The sequence below is a fragment of the Solanum verrucosum genome, unplaced genomic scaffold (assembly GCF_900185275.1).
Source record: "Solanum verrucosum unplaced genomic scaffold, falcon-dt-bn FXZP01000062.1, whole genome shotgun sequence".
NCBI lineage: Eukaryota > Viridiplantae > Streptophyta > Magnoliopsida > Solanales > Solanaceae > Solanum > Solanum verrucosum.
Genome location: NW_026020477.1, coordinates 1,458,004 through 1,478,288, shown reverse-complemented (window position 1 = coordinate 1,478,288; position 20,285 = coordinate 1,458,004). Strand labels below are relative to the sequence as shown.

At 32.3% G+C, this 20,285-nt stretch overlaps 1 protein-coding gene and 1 pseudogene across 1 annotated transcript; one reads left to right on the top strand and one right to left on the bottom strand.

The window, feature by feature from the left end:
- The first annotated feature begins 5,423 nt into the window (after positions 1-5,423).
- On the top strand, positions 5,424-13,216 carry LOC125809256 (uncharacterized; annotated as a pseudogene).
- A 3,102-nt stretch (positions 13,217-16,318) lies between these two features.
- LOC125809235 (GDSL esterase/lipase At1g71691-like) lies at positions 16,319-19,059 on the bottom strand. Its single transcript, XM_049488896.1, has 4 exons — positions 18,615-19,059; positions 17,295-17,419; positions 16,969-17,208; positions 16,319-16,890 (listed from the first exon to the last, which is right to left on the bottom strand). The coding sequence occupies exons 1-4, from the start codon at positions 19,048-19,050 to the stop codon at positions 16,420-16,422; spliced, it is 1,272 nt and encodes a 423-aa protein (XP_049344853.1). The 5' UTR covers positions 19,051-19,059; the 3' UTR covers positions 16,319-16,419.
- Positions 19,060-20,285: the final 1,226 nt, after the last annotated feature.

Below are 20,285 nucleotides of genomic sequence, written 5' to 3'. Positions count from 1 at the left end.
ACGCCATAACACCTGCTGATATGGATGGTGTGAGCCGGGTGAGAATACATAGCATTATCGGCTACTTGCGAGATCAGTTACAAGTAGATCCGATAGGAGATGCTACTCCAGTGGAGCGGGTTGAGAAAATTTCTAGACTTTACATGCTTGTTATATTGCGGATTTATTCCTCTCCTTCAGGTAACTTTACTAAAGTTTTAAAATACATTCAAATACAAAGAATCTTTTAACATTACACTGTACAAGAATATTTTTTCTATATTCAATTTTTTAATATATTTAAATTACATACAAATAATTTCTAAAAATTATTAAAAATAGATATATGTAATTGTTAATTTTTTTTGTTAATGATGATAGTTTAATTATTTTGTTTGTCACATTAAGGTTTGGTGTTGGGAGAGGATTTTGCTTGTACAACTATCAGCTCCTCTGCCACATGATGGTGACGTATTACTTCCATATGCTAGGCGATGGACGCGTTGAATTGATAGGAATACTGAGTCACATCATGTTCTTATCCCGATTAGAGACTAGCTAGACCGCATGACGAAGGATCAGGTACATCAAATAATTTTTGCAACTCTTTACTAGTGTTTTAAAGAATGTGAATATAAAGGATCTTCCGGCCAAAAAGAGGAAGAGGGACAATGAAGATGAGGATGGATATACGGGACTTAGACCGCGAGATGTTCTACGGATTTCAAGAAAGGGTTGTGGAACATAATATTATTATTTTTGTGTATGTATCATTTTTTGAGGGTGTATAGTATTATTATTTTAATTATATATAGTTATTATTTTTTTCTATTTATCTTTTTTTTGAGGGTGTATAGTATTATTATTTTAATTATATATAGTTATTATTTTGTGTATGTATTTCTTTTTTAAAAGTGAATGAAAAAAATTTGAAAATATAAACATGACTCGAGGATGATAAAAAATACGAATAAAAAGCTGCATATAGTTGATACAAGAATAAATTAACATAGTTAAACAACTTTCTTTAGCTACTACCACCATATGAGGCGTTTCTAGCTCGTGAAGGACAGTTGTGCTTATCATGGCCTATTTGTTTGCACGTTGAGCACTTGCGAGTGAGTGTACTTGCGGGAACATCCATTTCATTATGTATACGGGTGATTTTATTTATGCCCACTTTTCGTAAATATTTTTTATTTGCTATCATAAGAAAAGGACTATTAGGCCAATACTTTTCACCGCCGAGTGGATTGAATTGTCCAGAGTAGGCTTTTTTGTAGTTACGCACACTGAATTCTGGTGCCATATGCTCCCATGCTTGATGCCCAATTTGGTCAAATTACTTTATTACATGAGAACATGGAATGTGGTATGATTGCCATTTACCACATTGACATTTTCCTTGTGATGCATTTACAATGTGCTTATTACCACCACAACCATGATGCATAAGTGTCTGTACCTCAAATATGTTTTCCCTTTGTTGGTGATAGTTGATAAGTGTGTGACGCTGTGACTTTTTTCTATTAGCCTCAAAAATCTTGAATGGTTTAGGCATCTATTGTTGCTTTTGTTGTACTAGCTGATTGACAAATTTTGATCTTGTAACAAATCAGTTCACAATCTGATTGTAAGTTAGTCTTACCATTGCAGTAACTGGCAGGCTCATGGTTGACTTAAGAAGACCATTGAATGACTCGGAACTATTTGTTGTCAGCATACCCCATCTCCTACCTCCATACCTGTGCAATGTCCATTTGTCAAGATCGTTCTTCATTAACCACACATAGGTTTTCGGGTTAATCTCCTTGATCATCTCCATTTTTTTCGAAAACTTTTTCTCTTGACAGTAATTTGCAGTTGCCCATAAAAGGTTGTTCAAAGGGACATTTTTGATCTTTTTTTGAAAATTGGCCTTCAAATGTCTTAAACAAAAAATGGTGGAACCCACATGGGGCCTGCCAATTGGGCGAATTATACACGGATGAGAGTATTCCGTGATGCCTATCTGAAATCAACGCCACACCTCTACGACCCTTGACAACGTGCAAGTGCAAATGATCCAAAAATAAACTCCATGTCTCCATGCTCTCATTCGCAACTATTGCAAATGCCAAAGGTAATATTGAGCCGTTACCATCCGTTGCAATCGCAATCAACAACTTGATATTATATTTTCCATAGACATGTGTTCCGTCGATTGATATAACAGGACGACAAAACACAAACCCATCAATGCATGGTTTAAAAGTCCAGAACACATAGTTGAATACATCTTCAATGACATCGACACGCCGCTTTGTTTTTCATTCAACTATTATTCCGGGATTGAAGTGTTTCAAAGCTTCCATGAACCTCGGTAACTCGGCAAAAGAACCCTCCCAAGCACCATAGACTTTTTCAAAAGCACACTTGCGACCAAGATAGGCTTTTCTTCTTCTTATTGAAATGCCATATGCTTTAAGAATGACTGTTTGACATTCTTTGATGGGAAACCTGAAAAGTAAAAATAATATTAATTATCAAATAAAAAATGAATATTTTCTTATTAAAGAAAAATCATCTAAGGATAAAATAGTACCTTGGCGTTTTTTCTATATCAACACGGAGGACGTTAGCAATCATCTCAACATCCAAGTTGAAATGTCCATCGCGGCACGTACCCATATAACATGTATGTTCTTTATGTATCTTCCAACTTTCCACATGTTAGTATGTTTATCATTAAAAGAAGTTAGCCTAAATCGACATTCTTGTTCTACACGCCTGCAAACAATTCGCCATGATTTCTTTGTCAATTTAATAACAAAGTACTCCCTCGCTCTCTTTAAATGTAGAAGGTTAACTGCTCTTTGCAAGTGCTTCTTTGAATTGAATAACATGCCTTTTTCAATATAAATAGCACCATTCATGAAATCTTTCGGTTCACACCTACGTTGTGATGTATATTCATCATGTGTATCACTAAAGATATCTGGACCATCTGGGAGATGATCAAGATAAGGAACTTCATGATTACGAAACAGACTCATGGACATTGGTCTTGACGACCGATTGAGCATTAAAATATCATCATCACTAGATGATGCCTCAAATGGAACATTATCTCCTGATTCCTCGGCATCAGACAAATCATCACTATCACTAGCTGAAGGTGAGCCGTAATTTGGAAGGTCACGATCATCGATATTCACAGGATCAATGAGCTCATCTTGTGTGATATTTTCCCTATGTATGTAAAAAAGTATAAATATTTGTCTCATGCAATTAAATTACTTAAATAAAAAATCAAGTGTTGGACATACCGATAATCATCTGCATCAAAAATAGGTGAGACATGAAAATTTGAAGATGTCCCAATATTTTCCGTCATTTCAAAGTGTGAGGACTGACCAAAATAATTATCTAGTCCATAACTTGGAGAAATATTCCTATCTTGTTGAGGTAAACCGCTACAAAATATATAATAATAATAATAATAAGAATAATAAATCATATAAATTAATAAATAATTGACAAAATCAATAAATAATAATCGAAATATAATTATTGAGCATTACCAGTCACTTTCATTGATAGTTTCGTTCAAATCAAAATCATATCGACCGGTAAGAATATTTTGATACTGAGTCATGTTAGGAAAATCAATAGATTGAGTTATCGGAAATCCATCAATGCTATTACAATTTTTTAATCAGGGATGGACGTCGACCGATAAAGGAGAACGTTGTTGACTAGTCTTAGGCTCTTTCCTAACATAGATTTCAAGTATTGTTAATTTGATTTGATCTATGTAGTCATTTGGAACCCTCAAAAAGTCGGTCAACGATTCGTCATTATAGATGATCCACTCTCCAAAATTTACTTGTCCTTGTGATAAAAAATGAGGTAGGGTATTTTCCGACTATGATCAAATTATAATCAGTACTGTTTATACCCATTCTTTTATAAATTGATGAAATAAATTTATGATATCGGACATTAATTGAATATTTAGCATTGTGTTTGGGAGGACAATTATAATAAACGGTATTTTCGTCATGTATAATTTCGCCATCCCAATAAATCGAAACTCTAACTTTTGGTTTAGAAGACATTTTTTTTAGATTGAAATGAACAAATATAGAAGTCTTTATGTTGTAGGTGCTATCAACTATGTTTGAACGTCCTTAAATAGAGATTGGAGGATTTTTCAGAATAAAAAAATAAAAATACATAATGTAATAATTTTTTCCGTTTTTATGATATGTCAAATCAATATAATTGTATGACACACTGTAAAAGCTTCATAAAGAGATAAAAATGTGAAAAATATTCCTCTTGGTAAAACATAATATTTTCTTCCACTTTATAAAGTGTAAGAAAAATTTTCACTTTACAAAGTGTAAGAAAAACTTACACTTTATAAAGTGTAAGAAATAGTTCAATTTTATAAAGTGTAGGAAATAGTTCCGTTATATATTAAAATATACAAGTTATGAGACTAACGGAAAACGTTTAGAATATTGGATAAAGTGGATTTTTTTCTTCCACTAAGCCTATTTTAGTTACTTACTAAAGTAATGACTTATTTTGGTCACTTTTATGTTTTTGTGGCTTATTTAGGTTCCAAATCCATTTCGTAGCAAGATTCTCTTTTTTTTTTAGATGTTTTAAAAATTAAAAGGAAAAAAAAGACAATATTGCAAAGAGCCAAAGAGGTCTAAATCAGTAGAATTTTGTCGACATATGAGTCACCCAATCTAGGTGTATTGGTTGTTTGTTCATGCGTAAGCAAGGATAAAAAATTCAAAATCATCCATTTTTATGATCATTATTGAGTGCCGCCGGGGTAGAGCCATGGACTATAAGGGGTTCTTTCGAACCATCAAACAGTTACATTATATATAAGGTTAAAAATATTGTTTATGTATGTATAGTGAATATGTTGAATCACACGAATTTCCTTATGTGTTTTATGCTTTTATATTCTGGACTATTTTGATAAAAATAATTTTGACTCAATCACTGATGTAATTACCTATGAATAAATGCATAAAATGCTTTTATTATTTAAAATTGGGTCAATTATAGTCCAATTCTAATTTATCAACATAAGTTGTGGTGCGCTGGTGGGAGTGCTTCACCCTTAATCAGAGGTCTCAGATTCGAGCCCTGGTATGGAGAAAATCATGTTGGGAGCGCCACCCCCGAATAGGCCCTGCAGTGCACGATCCGAATTTAGTCGGAGCTCCAATGTGGGCTCCTAACACTGGGTGCGAAATCAAAAAAATAAAATAATCTAATTTAATAAAGTCCAAATCAGGCTTACAAACTATGAAAATTGGATTTTTTTGTTGAATATAGTCTCTTGTATTCTAGCGAGTTTTTATCAGTTCGGTGCACTAAAGCTTCTCTTTCAAAATTATTTCCTCGTACATAGCAAAAAAGCTAAACAAAAAATGTCTTCTCCAAAAAACATTCAATTTTTTTCCATCTTTTTCTTGCTTTTGGCTTCACAAACCAAAGCAAACTTTAACTCAAATCTTATTGAAAAAACATGAACAGTTTATAAACCAAATTGGGACTTTAATTTCTGCATAAAACTCTTAAATTCTTATCCAAAAATCTCATCAGTACAAACTCCATTTGATTTAGCCATAGCCATTATTCAAGCAGGAAATTCACATGCATAAAAAACTCAAGACTACATAAATAAAAAGCATAGTCATGAAGGAGGCACAAGCCCTGTTATGTCTTCAACATTGAGTGTGTGTAGCAAATGGTATGTGTGATTCTTTTTCATATGCCAAATACATTTGGATATTTCTGATCACGAGGTGGTTTCTCTAGCTTATACCAACAGCAACACAAGGGCACTCCTATGTTTTTCTTGGGTACACTGTTAATTATATTCTAGTTTCTACCAGTTTCTCAAAATGGATATACATATATGTTAACTTCTTAGCGTTGATTTTGATAAATGACACTTAAACATTCACTCATACTCTTCGCAGGCAAACATATCAACAAGAAAGGAAACCAAGCATAAATCATAAAGAAGAAATAAAGATATGTCATGATCTATAGAATCAATCAGATTCCAGAATAAAGATATGTCTTGATCTCTAGAAAAAATCAGATTCCAGAATCAATGAAGAAGATCATATTCAATCAGAGATTCCAAAAATCAATCAAATATATTCAAGATTGCAGAATATATTCAAGATTGAAGAACAAATCACCTAAGGAAGAAAAGAGATAATGTACATCAATCAAAGGATACTTTCAAGACAACAAGATTAGTTAACATCCAAGGCTACAAGGAAGATATCAAAATCAAGGGATGCATTCAAGTTAACGAGATCAACAAAAGATTCAAGACTACAAGAAGATCATCATACAAAGGAATAAGTCGATTTGCTCATGCACATATCTGATATGGACATGACTCAGCAAATCAATCAGAATAAAATCAAGGACTTAATCAAAGATCCTTGATTCAAACTCCCTTGGGTTTCCTTAAAAGAGCAAAGTCCTCCAAAGCTATATAAACCTCTCTTAGCCATAGTTGTGAAGCACACACTTCACTTGAACTTATATTATAATCTTCTTTTATCTTTCATAAAACTTTGTACACACTTGAGTGAACAATTGAAAAGAAAGGAGAAAGAAAGATTTGAGTATAGGTTATACAAGTAGATGTTGTGTCAAAGAAGAAGATCTGATTTGCATATCAGACAGGGCTCTCAACTGTAACATTTTGTAATACCCAAGTTCTCAAAAAGCTCTTAAGGAAACCCTTGTAACCCAAGGGGACTGGACACAGCACCACACCGGTGTTTCGAAACAGTATAAAAACTCTCCGTGTTATTTACTTACTGCATTTACTATTTCTATATATCTGTTTTACTAATGTGCAGGTGAGTCGACTGGCCATTACATGAAGTCGACTGAAGGAAATTTTAATTCACCCCCCTCTTGACTTTCAATTGGTATCAGAGCAGGTTTCACTAGTAAAGTGTTTAACCACACATGAGCAAAGGTCCAATGGCACACTATCATAATCTTGGTGCTCTACTTCAAGATGGACATTCCTCAACTCGACCACCATATTTCAACTGCCAACATTACTCCTGAAAAGACAGATTCAGAATCTTTGTCTCTTCAAATGATCATCAAGCATGGATTGTGATCAAGAAGGGTCCAAAGCCTATTCCTGGATTGATAAAAAAAAAGATGGCACTGCGAAGCCATTTGATCATGAATCCTTCAATATCACAAAAGAAAAACCAGAGGTAATTCAATGTTTGTTATACTGTGCAATGAGTGGAGATGAATATGACAAAATATCAACATGTGAAACTGCGAAAGAAATGTGGGACAAACTAGAAGTGACCTATGAAGGAACCACCAAGGTAAAAGAAGCTCTGATCAGTTCACTAGTCAATGAATATGAATTGTTCAAAATGCCCAAAAATGAAAACTTAGAAGACATATTCTCGAGATTTAGTAAAATTGTTTGCGAACTCAAATCGCTTGGAATGGTGTACTCAAATGAACTACAAGTTAGGAAATTTGTTAGAAGTCTTCCCAAGGCTTGGGAAACTAAAGCTGCTATTCTTGAAAATGGAGATTTGCAACAAATGACCTACGATGAACTTCGTGGAAACCTGATGTCCTATGAACAAAATCATATTAACAGGTACAACAAAGACGTTAAAAAGAAAATTGTTGCTTTTACGATCGAAACATCCCAGGTCGAGGAAGAAGTCGATGAATATCAAAGCGAAGGAATGACTCTCATAAATAGAGGAGTCAGACAAATGCTTAGACAAAGAAGACAGAGACCTCAACAGGAATTCAAGAACAATGAATTCAAAAGAAATGATGATCACTGCTACTATTGTGGAAAACCAGGACATATCAAACAAAACTACCTAGAACGAAAAAGGAGAAATAATTGAAGAAATGAAGATCCAAAAAATCTTGAAGCCTGGAGTCCAGGAGAAACATCCGAAGATGATCATGATGAAACCGCCAACATATGCTTCATGGCACTAGGTGAAACAAGTGAGGTAAGACCTTTTAATTGCCCAAATCGTAATGACTTACAAGACTCTTTGGATATGGTTACTGACGAATTGCAGAAAGTCATTAATGAATATAATAAGATTGCTCAAGAAAAGAAAGATTGGCAAATTCTTCTCGAAGCAAGTCAGATTGAAGTCGACTTACTAGAAGAAAAACTGGAGGAAGTAAAAATGAAGTTGAACAATATCAGAAAATCTCCTAGTCATAGCTCTGTCAGATCCAAAAGATCTACTCTCAATAATAGGAGAAGATCTCTTAATCATAGTTCCAACAGATCCTACAGATCTATATCTAATTCTTCTTATCTTTCTGCTGAAACTTCTGTTAGTTTCTTTTGTTATACTTGTGGTGACATTAGTCATAAATCTTTTAAATGCAGGAATTTTTCTTCTGAAAAATGGATTTGGAGACCAAAAGTTGTTTATCCTAACTCTCAAGGACCCAAAAATACTTGGGTACCAAAAAGAAATTAATCTACTTATTTTACAAGAGCAGACCAAAAGAACCTACAAAAAGGGAATGTGGATAATAATAGATAGTTGATGCTCCATACATATGTGTAGAAAGAAAGAAAATTTTAAAACTCTTAACAAAAACAATAGAGGGTATGTACGGTTTAGAGACAATGTAAAAGGAGAAGTAGTAGGAGTTGGATCAATTACTCTTAGCTCATCATGTGATCTATCAGAAGTATACCTGGTGGAGGGACTTAAACACAACCTATTTAGCATCAGTCAACTATGTGATGTTGGATTCAAAGTCTCATTCAATGCTACAACTTGCACTATCAGACATATAACTAAGGATATCACAATCGTTGGAGATCGTATTGATAATATCTATGTTCTAAACAACGTTAACTTGCCACTACTTACATCTCTAACTGAAGTATCAAATAAACCTTGGCTATGGCATAGAAACCTTGGTCACGCTAGCATGCATGCCTTTGAAAAATTGTCCAGACTTGAACTAGTCATTGATCTTCCAAAGTTAAAATTTGAAAAGGACCATATATGTGACGCTTGTCAGCTTGGTGAGCAAACTCGTTCTTCGTTCAAAGTCAAGGATACTGTAAGTACCACTAAACCTTTGGTCCCACTCGGACCGCTAGCCACTACAAAAAAAATGTGAATTACATGGAGATTTTCCTGCAAATTTTCATACTAATCCCCAGGAAAATCCCCATGTAATTCACCATTTTCTTGTAGTGAGCATTGGTGGTAAGAAATATGTCTTTGTTATTATTAACGACTTCTCAAGATTCACTTGGGTAATTTTCCTATCTCATATAAATGAAGCTTTCTCTGACTTTGAAGTGTTTTGTAGAAAAATCCAAAGAGAAGAAGGATATTTTATTTCCACAGTTCATAGCATTCATGGAGGAGAATTTGAGAATAAAACATTTGAGGAATTTTGTGATAAAAATGGATTCACCCAAAACTTCTCATCTCTCCTAGATCACCTCAGCAAAATGGTGTGGTAAATGGGAAAATCATTTGTTACAAGACACCGCCAAAACCATGCTTCTTGATCGAAATCTCCTTGATCATTTCTGGACTGAAGCAGTAAGTATTGCCTGCCATATTCTGAACAAATGCCTCTTCAGACCTATTTTTACTCCAAATGAGCTATGGAGAGGAAAAAAGCCTAATATAAGCTATTGTCACCCTTTCGGATGCAAATGTTTCATTCACAACAATGGTAAGACAAATCTAAGTAAGTTTGATCCAAGAAGTGATGAAGGTATATTCTTTGGTGATGCATGCACCCATCAATTGTGCATTTCTAGTTTTATTTCTAGTTTTTAATAAAAGTACTTAAAGTGTTGAAGAATTTGTTCATGTTGTTTTTAATGATACTAACCCAAGGATGTAGGAAGTAGAGTCTATAGATGATGAAACTACTCCAGCATTGAACACTGAGAACCTCTCAAATACTTATGATCAAATTACAGTAGAGGAGTCGACTACTCCAGAATTGAAGTCAACTAGTCCAGAACCAAAATCGACTAGCCCAATCAAAAAGACAGACCAGAGCTTCATTGAAAAAACAAGCATTTGTTGCACTCATGTCTCAACTTGAACCCAAACGTATAAATGAGGCAATGGAAGGTGAATCATGGAGACAAACAATGAAAGAAAAACTTGACTAGTTTGAAAGAAACAAGGAAGGTATTGATTACGATGAAACTTTTGCTCATGTAGGAAGGTTAGAATCCAAAAAGAAGGTTCCAAAGAAGCCACGTCCCAATGCTTCAGGATCCCTCTCTCCCGAGGACATGTAACGCTTCTGGGAATCGAGCAAAATAACATTTTGTACGGTCTTGAACTTTTCGAGGAAGTTGTTCACCTCTTCAATGCAAACCTCTGTATTTCTCCTGACAGTGTATACGAGTCGGTTGCCCAGGATAATAAGGAACTCAAAACTCGCATCTTGGCTGTCAAACATGCAGAAAAGAATCTCCATCGTCAACAAGTTGACTCTCTCAAGAGTGGAGTCAGCTCCTCCAACACTAACTTGCTCTGACGGTTCAAAAATCCTACTCCAGCCTCTCCAAGAATGGGTGATCGCTAACTCCTAATCTTTAACTCTCGTTTGGTTTTCGCAATTTTTATTGTTTGGATTGCATATTGAGGACTCGTTATCCTCCTATCTGCTACACTGTTTTTATCTATTTTTTGTCCTACTATTATCCTATTTGCTCTGCTTTTTTTTTATTATGCCAAAGGGGGATAATATCTTTGCTTCAACAATTTCCATAAAGAGGAGTCTTACAGACATGGGGAGCTACGAGACCAATGAAATCCTACAAACAGGGAGAGCTACAAGACCAACGAATTCCTACATGAACATCAGGGAAGTTTCATTGTCTCTCAGATTACTATATTGAAATTGTGAATTTTATTGTCATTATCAATAAGGGGAGATTGTTAACTTCTTAGAGTTGATTTTGATAAATGACACTTAAACATTCACTCATACTTTTCGCACGAAAATAGATCAACAAGAAAGGAAACCAAACATAAAGCATAAAGCATAAAGAAGAAATAAATATATGTCATGATCCATTGAATCAATCAGATTCCAGAATAAAGATATGTCTTGATCTCTAGAATAAATCAGATTTCAGAATCAATGAAGAAGATCATGATCAATCAGAGATTCCATAAATCAATCAAATATATTCAAGATTGCAGAACAAATCACCTAAGGAAGGAAAGAGATAATGTGCATCAATCAAATGATACTTTCAAGACAACAAGATCAGTTAACATCCAAGGCTACAAGGAAGAAATCAAAATCAAGGGATGCATTTAAGTTAACAAGATCAACCAAAGATTCAAGACCACAAAGAAGATCATCACACAAAGGAATAAATCGATTTGCTCATGCACATATCTGATATGGACATGACTCAGCAAATCAATCAGAATAAAATCAAGGACTTAATCAAGGATCCTTGATTCAAACTCCCTTGGGTTTTCGTAAAAGAGCAAAGTCCTCCAAAGCTATATAAACGTCTCTTAGCCATAGTTGTGAAATACGCACTTCACTTGAACTTATATTGTAATCTTCTTTTATCTTTCATAAAACTTTGTACACACTTGAGTGAACAATTGAAAAGAAAATAGAAAGAAAGACCTGAGTGTAGCTTATACAAGTAGAGGTTGTGTCAAAGAAGAAGATTTGATTTGCATATCAAACAGGGCTCTCAACTGTAACATTCTGTAATATCCAAGTTCTCAACAAGCTCTTAAGGAAACCCTTGTAACCCAAGGGGACTGGACGTAGGCACCACATGGGTGTTCCGAACCACTATAAAAACTCTCTGTGTTATTTACTTACTGCATTTACTATTTCTATATATTTGTTTTACTAACGTGCAGGCGAGTCGACTGACCATTACAAGAAGTCGACTGAAGGAAATTTTAATTCACCCCTCCTTTTGACTTTCAATATATACATATGATTTTTTTTCAAAGTTAGCGAGTGCATGTACGCCCCTCCTAAAGGTGTGGGTCTGCCTCTGCTAGTAAGACACATGTTACTTATTTTCTTTAGTAACACGTGGTTTGTGTCAAAGCTACTGAGTTCTGGTGAAAATCTAGCTTAACCCATGCATATAACTTATTGCATAAATATTTTTATTCGTATGAAAATCTCAAGCACCCCTTGACGCGATTTTTTTTCTTTCATTGGTGAAACATCAAACTTGTGGAAATATTAATGTTTGTTATTTTGGTGGCAGAGATATTTGAACGTGAAACCTCTTGCTTACTTTCTAATATTAGTATTTTGAATTATGTGTCAGTCTCATTTTTAATAGGACCAAAAGCACTTTTGATTTAATTGATCTGACGCCGAAGCACATTATATCTTCATTTAATTGAATTGTACACTTTTAATTCCTTTTCTTGCTAATATATTCACAAATTACCACAATTATTAATCATCTCACCACTTAATTACTCATATGTGATATGTTATGTTAAATTTGTATTGTTACTTCATATTTGACGATAATACAGTTCTGTAGATATTCAACTCATGTGACATGTTTTATACGTGAAGGGGCCAAAGACACATTTTAAATTAATGGAAGGTGAAATATGTTGATGTATATATATAGATATATATCAGAAGGACCAAAGGAGAACTTAGTAATTATTTAAGACGAAAAGTGTTATTATTCCTTTCTACTAGCATAAACTTTTGAATGAAATCTAAATACATAAGCTTAAAACTTTTAGATGTGATCCTCAAGAACCTCTTGTTATAATTACCTAATATCATGTTGAGCTATCTGACCACCTCAAGTTTAGAGATAACATACTTTAACAAATTAATTATATTATGTCTCAACAACAGGTATGGTGGTGTTGTTGGAGCATTTGTGATTGGTTTAGATGATGTTCAAGGTGTTGTTGGAGCATTTGTGATTGCTTTAGATGATGTTCAAGAGAAGAAATTTCAATCAGCTAGTGATCATGTTGAATCAGCTAATGATTTTGCCATGAATTGTGAAGAGGCATTTGCTTCAAGAAATGTTCAAGATGATGGAATTTCAAAGGGTGATAATCTTGTTATGTATTTCAGCTTATCTGCTGGAGTCGTTATCAATGTTCTTAATGGAGAAACAACTATGTATACCACATTTTGATCTTTTGGTTTGTTCTACTTTAGTATTTATAGGGCAATAAATAATCTATCTTAGCTTATTTAAGTGAAGCAATCGAGATCTATATGTTGCAAAACTAGTTTTGATTTGATTTTGTTGTTCTATATTATGTTGATTACACTTCAACAACTTCAGCGGCCATATTTTTATTCCTAAAGTTCATAGTTACTACTCTCATGCCTCAAATCATTTCAAATGAAACTCAAACAATGAACAATATATCTTCAAGTTAAATTTGGGGGTGGGGGTGGGGCTTTTTTTATTTGATTTTTTAATTTTGTAATTATATGTGTCATAAATTCATTGGTCAGTTTAAATTTTTACTCAAAATTAATTATTTAAAAATTACGTTTGACACAAATGACAAATGTCATCATTTAATTAGTCACTTTACACGTTATTCGTGACTGTAACACATACACATTATATAGTTGATATTAAAAAAAGGTATCAAAATGACATAGTGAGATCCTACATGAGGTGTCTAAAATGAAAATCATCCAGTTGAGGTGTCTAAGTGAAACATCGTGCCAACTTTAGAGGGCCACCGATGGATTAGACCAACTTTTTAAGTGTGTTAAAAAATTTCTTAAAAAGGCCATAAAGTTTGTTATATTTATTATTTTGCACCAATTTAAGTAAGAAATAAATTATAAGGACAAAATAGAGAGTAAGAAAAAGTAGGACACACTCATGTCAAACCATACCTAAATAAGAAAAAATATGGGTATCGAACAATGGATGGGAAACCAAATTTTTTTTTGTAAAAGACTAAAATGTCCTCAAAGATAATTTAAAAGACATTAAATATACATGAGCTCAACCACATAATTAATGGTGTTTCTTTGTGTGAAACTTACACATATATACAACTTTTAGATTTGATATGACTTAATTCATGTTAATTTGAAATATTATATTTTAAAAATATTTTAATTAAAAATATATTTTATTAAACTAGTTTTATCCATCAAACACTTTTAAAGTAACTATATATGAGGGTGAGATAAGACTCATATTGCAGTCAATGAGTGAACCCAAAATAAATTATGAAGTTGTAATTTTTTTAATTTTTTTTTTTTTTAAAGTATTGAAATAGGTTAAGCCGCTTTTCTTTGTAGCTTATATATATATATATATATATATATATATATATATATATATATATATATATATATATAACAAGATGTTTATATGCTCGTGCAAGCATGAACCCAATAAATTGAAATTGAATGTACTAATAGTTCTTTTTGTATTTATAGTTGTTTGGCATGAGGATATGTATGATTATTTTGTCATGAGTTTGGTTAGTCATATTAGTTAGTCCCAAGATTATTTATCTCATTTGTATTATAATGATAAGATAACTTATCATATATATATATATATATATATAAAGAAATAATTAGCCTCATGAGATATTTAAATTTATGAAATAATTTTGTCTAATCCCATTCCTACATCAAACGACCTCTAACAGTACAATTCATTCTTGTGAACATAGAGCAAATGTGATTTAATAAATTCAAATTGAAAAAATTTAGTATAAGCAAACACATAAAATTCTACGTACTTCGTAATTTCCTTTGTAATTTGAATATTTATGTCAATTATGTTATGCGAAGTGATCATGTATATAATTTTTTATGTCATCATATATATAAGTTTTTTAAACGAAAAATTACAAGAACTATCCATTAAATATAATCTCTTTGTTTTAATCCTTTTTAAGGGAAAACTACATAAATGAGCAATAAAATTCAAAAAAATTACAAGTTCATAACCAAACCTAATGTAATTTCTGAAATATTCATTCTCTCATAAATAATTATAGTCCATACCCCCATTCATTAAGACTAACAATTTACGCTTAATTGATACTAAATCAGTGTGTATATATATATATATATATTGCATTGGTATCATTAAGGTTTCTTGTTCAGAAACTCATTAATCAATGGTACTATAAGAATATATGTATATTGTTGTGGTAACATTAAGGTTTCTTTTTCAGAAATTACTCATTAGTCAATGATACTATATGATACTGATTTAGTATTAGTTAAACGAAATTAGTTGGGTCATATATAGTGTAATTATTTAGTGAGGTATGAATGTAAATGGATATATATATGTTTGTAATTATTTGTTTTTATGGGGGATTTGCTTAGTTTCCCTTTGTTTTAATCTGTTTTTCTTGTTTATCCGTTTTAGTTTGTTTACAAAATGCATTTCCCTTTTTGATAACTATTAATTAATTCCAACTTTCCATGTCATATATATGCTTAAGATCACAAGATTAAAGGACATGCATCTTGGTACATTAAACTTTCCATATCACATGTTTAAGATAACAAGATTAATAAAATTTTTGGTATATTCTATATATCTTTAGTTTAATATCATAAAATTCAAAATATTCTTTACTTTTTAAAACTTGATGTCGAATTAAAATCAAGTAAGTAATTTGAAATGAAAGGAAATGTTAATGGTAACCTACAAGTGTAAAAACTGACCGTAATTCCTTACTCCCAATTATGATAACATTGACGTAAGAAAATATGTTGAAAAGTCCTATTAACACTTATTAACTAATTATATTGTAACTAGTATTAGTTAGTATTAGTCAGCATTGGTTAGTTCAGTAGTTAGTTAACTGCAGTGGTCAGTAAGTCGGTTAGAGTGTCAAGAAGTTAGTTAGGATATTTTCTTCCTATTTTGCTTAGTTGGACACAACTGTCAAGTGATTATCCATGTGTGAGTTTTCATTTTCTCAAAGTTCAGATCTCGTGAATTGCTCTCCTTCAATTGCCAATTATGGCTTCCCTGTTCTAGGTATACACCTCTGTTGTGAGGTTTTGTTATGGTATCAGAGCAAGGTCGGTTTCAGTCGTTCTCGAATTAGAATTTCACCTAGCTAAGTTTCCTCCATGGAAGGTACTGAGAATTCGAACACTGCAGTTAACTAACTACTGAACCAATGTTGACTAGTACTAGTAGTAATTACAAGTCCGTAGTATTATGACGATAAATTAACATGTCGATACCAGCTTGATTAATAGTTAGATTAGAAGAAATCCGGGTGGAAGAAAGATATTCATAAATTATTGTAATTCATCATAACTGATAATAAATGTAAGTTAACAAGGAAGACGGATCATGTAATGTAGAAGTTCCATCTGAGATCAGATAAGAGCAAGGTGCTGAATATTGATAGGATAAGAATAGTTGGCATCATTATAGAAAGCCATTCTTCCAAGCAAGAGATTTACTGCAGATGTGGGGTGATATGCATCCCAAAATAAGTACTCATCTCTGTTTGCACATGGTATTTCAAATGGAAGACAAGTTACTTCCCCTTGGTTTTTCCCTAGACCACAACATCCACGGTCTATCACACTAAACCCATACGCCTTGTGGTTTTTAAAGATATCCTTAAACATATATTCCATATCAAGGAATATGAAGTGTGCACCAGCCAGATCCTTGTTCAGTTTCATGATCATTGTCCTTAGTTTTGAATTGAATGGATGCACCATTTCGTTTACAGATTCTGAACATCCACCACGTGAAGTTTCTGCTAGCATGCTTGGGATGCAACCCATTTGTCCAATCCCAGTAATAATAAATTTCCGTGCTCCAAGATCGTACAATTTCTGCATGACCAATTTCAATTAGTGATTAATAGAAATTGAATTTGTTCAAGTTTAATTTGAATGATGGATGGATCTTACTGTTAATTGAGCTTTGTACTGATGAACGAGTAATTCAGCAAACTTTTGAGGAGAGTATTGATCTTGAGTAAAGTAGACAGGCATAATGTAATTGTTGAGGTAATCATTGTTTCCCATACCCACAAAGAAGATGCACTTGGGAATTGCCTCTTTCACAATGGGTGCACTCATATTTTTTATCAAATTTACCAACGTGTTCTCAAAGTTTTTTATTTGATAACTGAATGGGATTCGTTCCACCTGAATGATACATTTTATTATTATTATTAATACTATATCAAATATGAAAATTAAATCAATTAATTCAAATGAAAATAGATACTTACAAAGTGAAAACCAGTAACATCAAGGATACCAGCAGCAGCAGAGGCATAGTTCACTCCGAAACGCATTGTATCCACGTTGAACTCCTCTGAATATGATGGAAGCAGAGGCAATCCCAGAAGCACACCTGCAAGTTTCCATACAAAATATATATTTACCGCCACATTTAATATCGATCTACGCATTAATTATACTTTTCAACAAACACTGAGAATATAAATTCGAATCTCAAACATATAAATTAATTGAGAACATAAGTTTATTACTTGTTTGTCTGAAAATGTTTGTGTTTTTCTGAAACGATAATGTGTTTATCTAAGTGATATAAAACGTTCTATATTTTACGGAAGAAAAAACACACTGGTTGTCTTTTTTTATTTGTCACATAGTGAATTTTTATAATTAAATAAGATTTTTAAATATTAAGGTCTTAGATTAAAAAATATGTATGAGATGTATCAAAGTGTTTTTTTTTTTAATTTTGTAATTTAAACATGTAACGTAAAAATTAAAACTAAAGTTAAGTGATCATATTAGTTTATCAAAGTTAAAGAGACAAAATATTTTGAAGATACGCACAAACTAACTTTAATTAAGTAATAAGTATTTATAAGAAAACAAATATATAATGCAAATATTGTTTGTTTACTTGACTTGGCGGGCATAAAGACAATATAAGAGTCACATTCAAAATTTATTCACTAGTCTTTCAATTTACTTTTATTTGACCAATTTTAATTTGACACATTTTTCAAGAAATGGTAATTTAAATGAAATTTTTGTTATATTGCCTTTTGATAAATTAAATGTTTTAAAAAATATATTGAAAAAAATGACTATAGTTACTAACACTAATTCATTTTTTCTTAAATTTTCAAAATAATGAATAATTCAAGAACTAGTTTCATTTTAAAAAATAAAATAAAATTAGACCGAGAGAGTAGCTAAAGTAATTTTTATTTTCCAGAATGTTTCCAGAAAATGAAAAGAAGTATATCGATATACTCAAATAATTGATTTCAAGTGTTAATAATCATTGAATTCTAAATTTAATGATTTCTCAATTCAAATACATTATCAGGCCAAATTAGTAATCGGACTTCTCCCTGCCACGGAAGCTTATAAAGGTTTCAAAAATAAGAACCAATTGATGAAGGTGAAACAAAAGGAAGAGTAACCTATAATTAACAAAAAAAAATTGATAAATTTTACAAGATGTAGAGTAAATCACAGAAACAAGAAGATTTAATATAAGAACAAAATAATTTAATTTTTTTATTAAAAAAAAAAAAAAAAAAGTAATTGGGAATGGAGGCAGTTACCGATCTGATCAAGGATGGTGTAGCCATTAGAGAAGCGTCCAGTAGGGCCACCAACATCAATGCCATAAGGCAAATAATTGGCTTTGGCAAATGAGAAAAGCTGGTTGTTGTTTCCACTATCTATCAATGAGTCTCCGAAAGCAAACAAAGCTGGTACCACAGCCGGTGGTGGCGCTGGTACCGGTGACGTCGATGCCGGTGGTGGCGCTGGTACCGGTGACGTCGATGCCGGTGGTGGCGCTGGTACCGCTGGTACCGCTGAAGTCGATGCCGGTGGTGGCGCTGGTACCGCTGGTACCGCTGAAGTCGATGCCGGTATCGATGCTGGCGCTGGGGCATATGCATCATCGTAATCGTATGCATAATCGCCATCTCCTACTACTGAACTAATTGTTAACATCATGAAAAACAAACAAAACCTTATAAACTTAGCCATGTTTTTATCTTTTCTTTGCTACCTACAACTCAAGGTGACAAGGGAGGTGCTTGTTATATAGTTCTAAGAGTTAATCACAATGGAATGGGAGACCTCATTTATAAAGGACAAACCTTCTATGACAAGATTTGCAAAACTAAAAAAGCAAAGTGCATTTTTTTTTTACCCTTTTTAATAAAAAATTATAAACACATTTATCAATGGTTAATGATGATATTTGACTAATTTTTTGTCTTTTTTTCCTTAACTTAAAAGCATATTAAGAGTTTGTTTGACCTTATTGAGGTGTTTGCATTGTAAAAATTGCTTTTAACCGGAAGGAGAAATAGTTTTTTGATGTTGGGAAGAACTAAAATTTTATGCTCTTACAAAAATTAGAAGCAGCAAATTATTTTTTTATGACCAAACTATACTTGCTATATAAACATGTTTATCGATATATCTCTTATATTTATTTATTTATTTTTGTGGTAAATTTTCGTATATAATAATTAATTTGTGGAATGAATTATTTTACTTATTATTTTAAATTATTTAAAAATTATTATGTAAATATGATATCAATATTTAATTAATTTATTTATTTATCTATGTATAGTATTGATTGAAGATTTGAATGTGTACATATAAAAAAAATAAAATAAGAAATTAACTAAAATTTTAATTATAAATATTTAAAATAATTTTTCTATAAAATAATCTTAATATTAAAAGTGTATTTCTACTTATTCTTTTTTGTAATTTGAATCTCAAAAGTGTTATTGAAAATGATAAGTCAAACACAATCTGCTTATCAAGAATATTTTTCAAATAATTAGCAAAATACAAATTACTTTTAAAGAAAAAGCTATTTTAAGAAAAAATGTTTCTAAAAATAAGCTTGGGTCTAAGTGTTTCTAAGATGAAGCACTCCTTAAAAGCATTTTAAGTGTCTCACAAATTATCCCCAAATTGAATTTTGTAACCAATTCAATTTGCCAACATTAATATTTGGGACTATAGGGATCAGATTTTTCATCCTGGTTTTCTCTCCTTTTGTGTTCTAGTGTATTGAGAAAGAAAAAAAAGAAAGAAAGAGTTTTACTCCAATAATCCTAGTCATGTAGACATTTTGAACGATGTTCCCATTTTGAACGGTACTGTTCACATTTTGCTAGCTCTGCTACAAGACTTTCGAGAAAAATATGCCAAATCGAGTTATTCCCTCTGGTCTATTTTTGAATTGACACACCTAT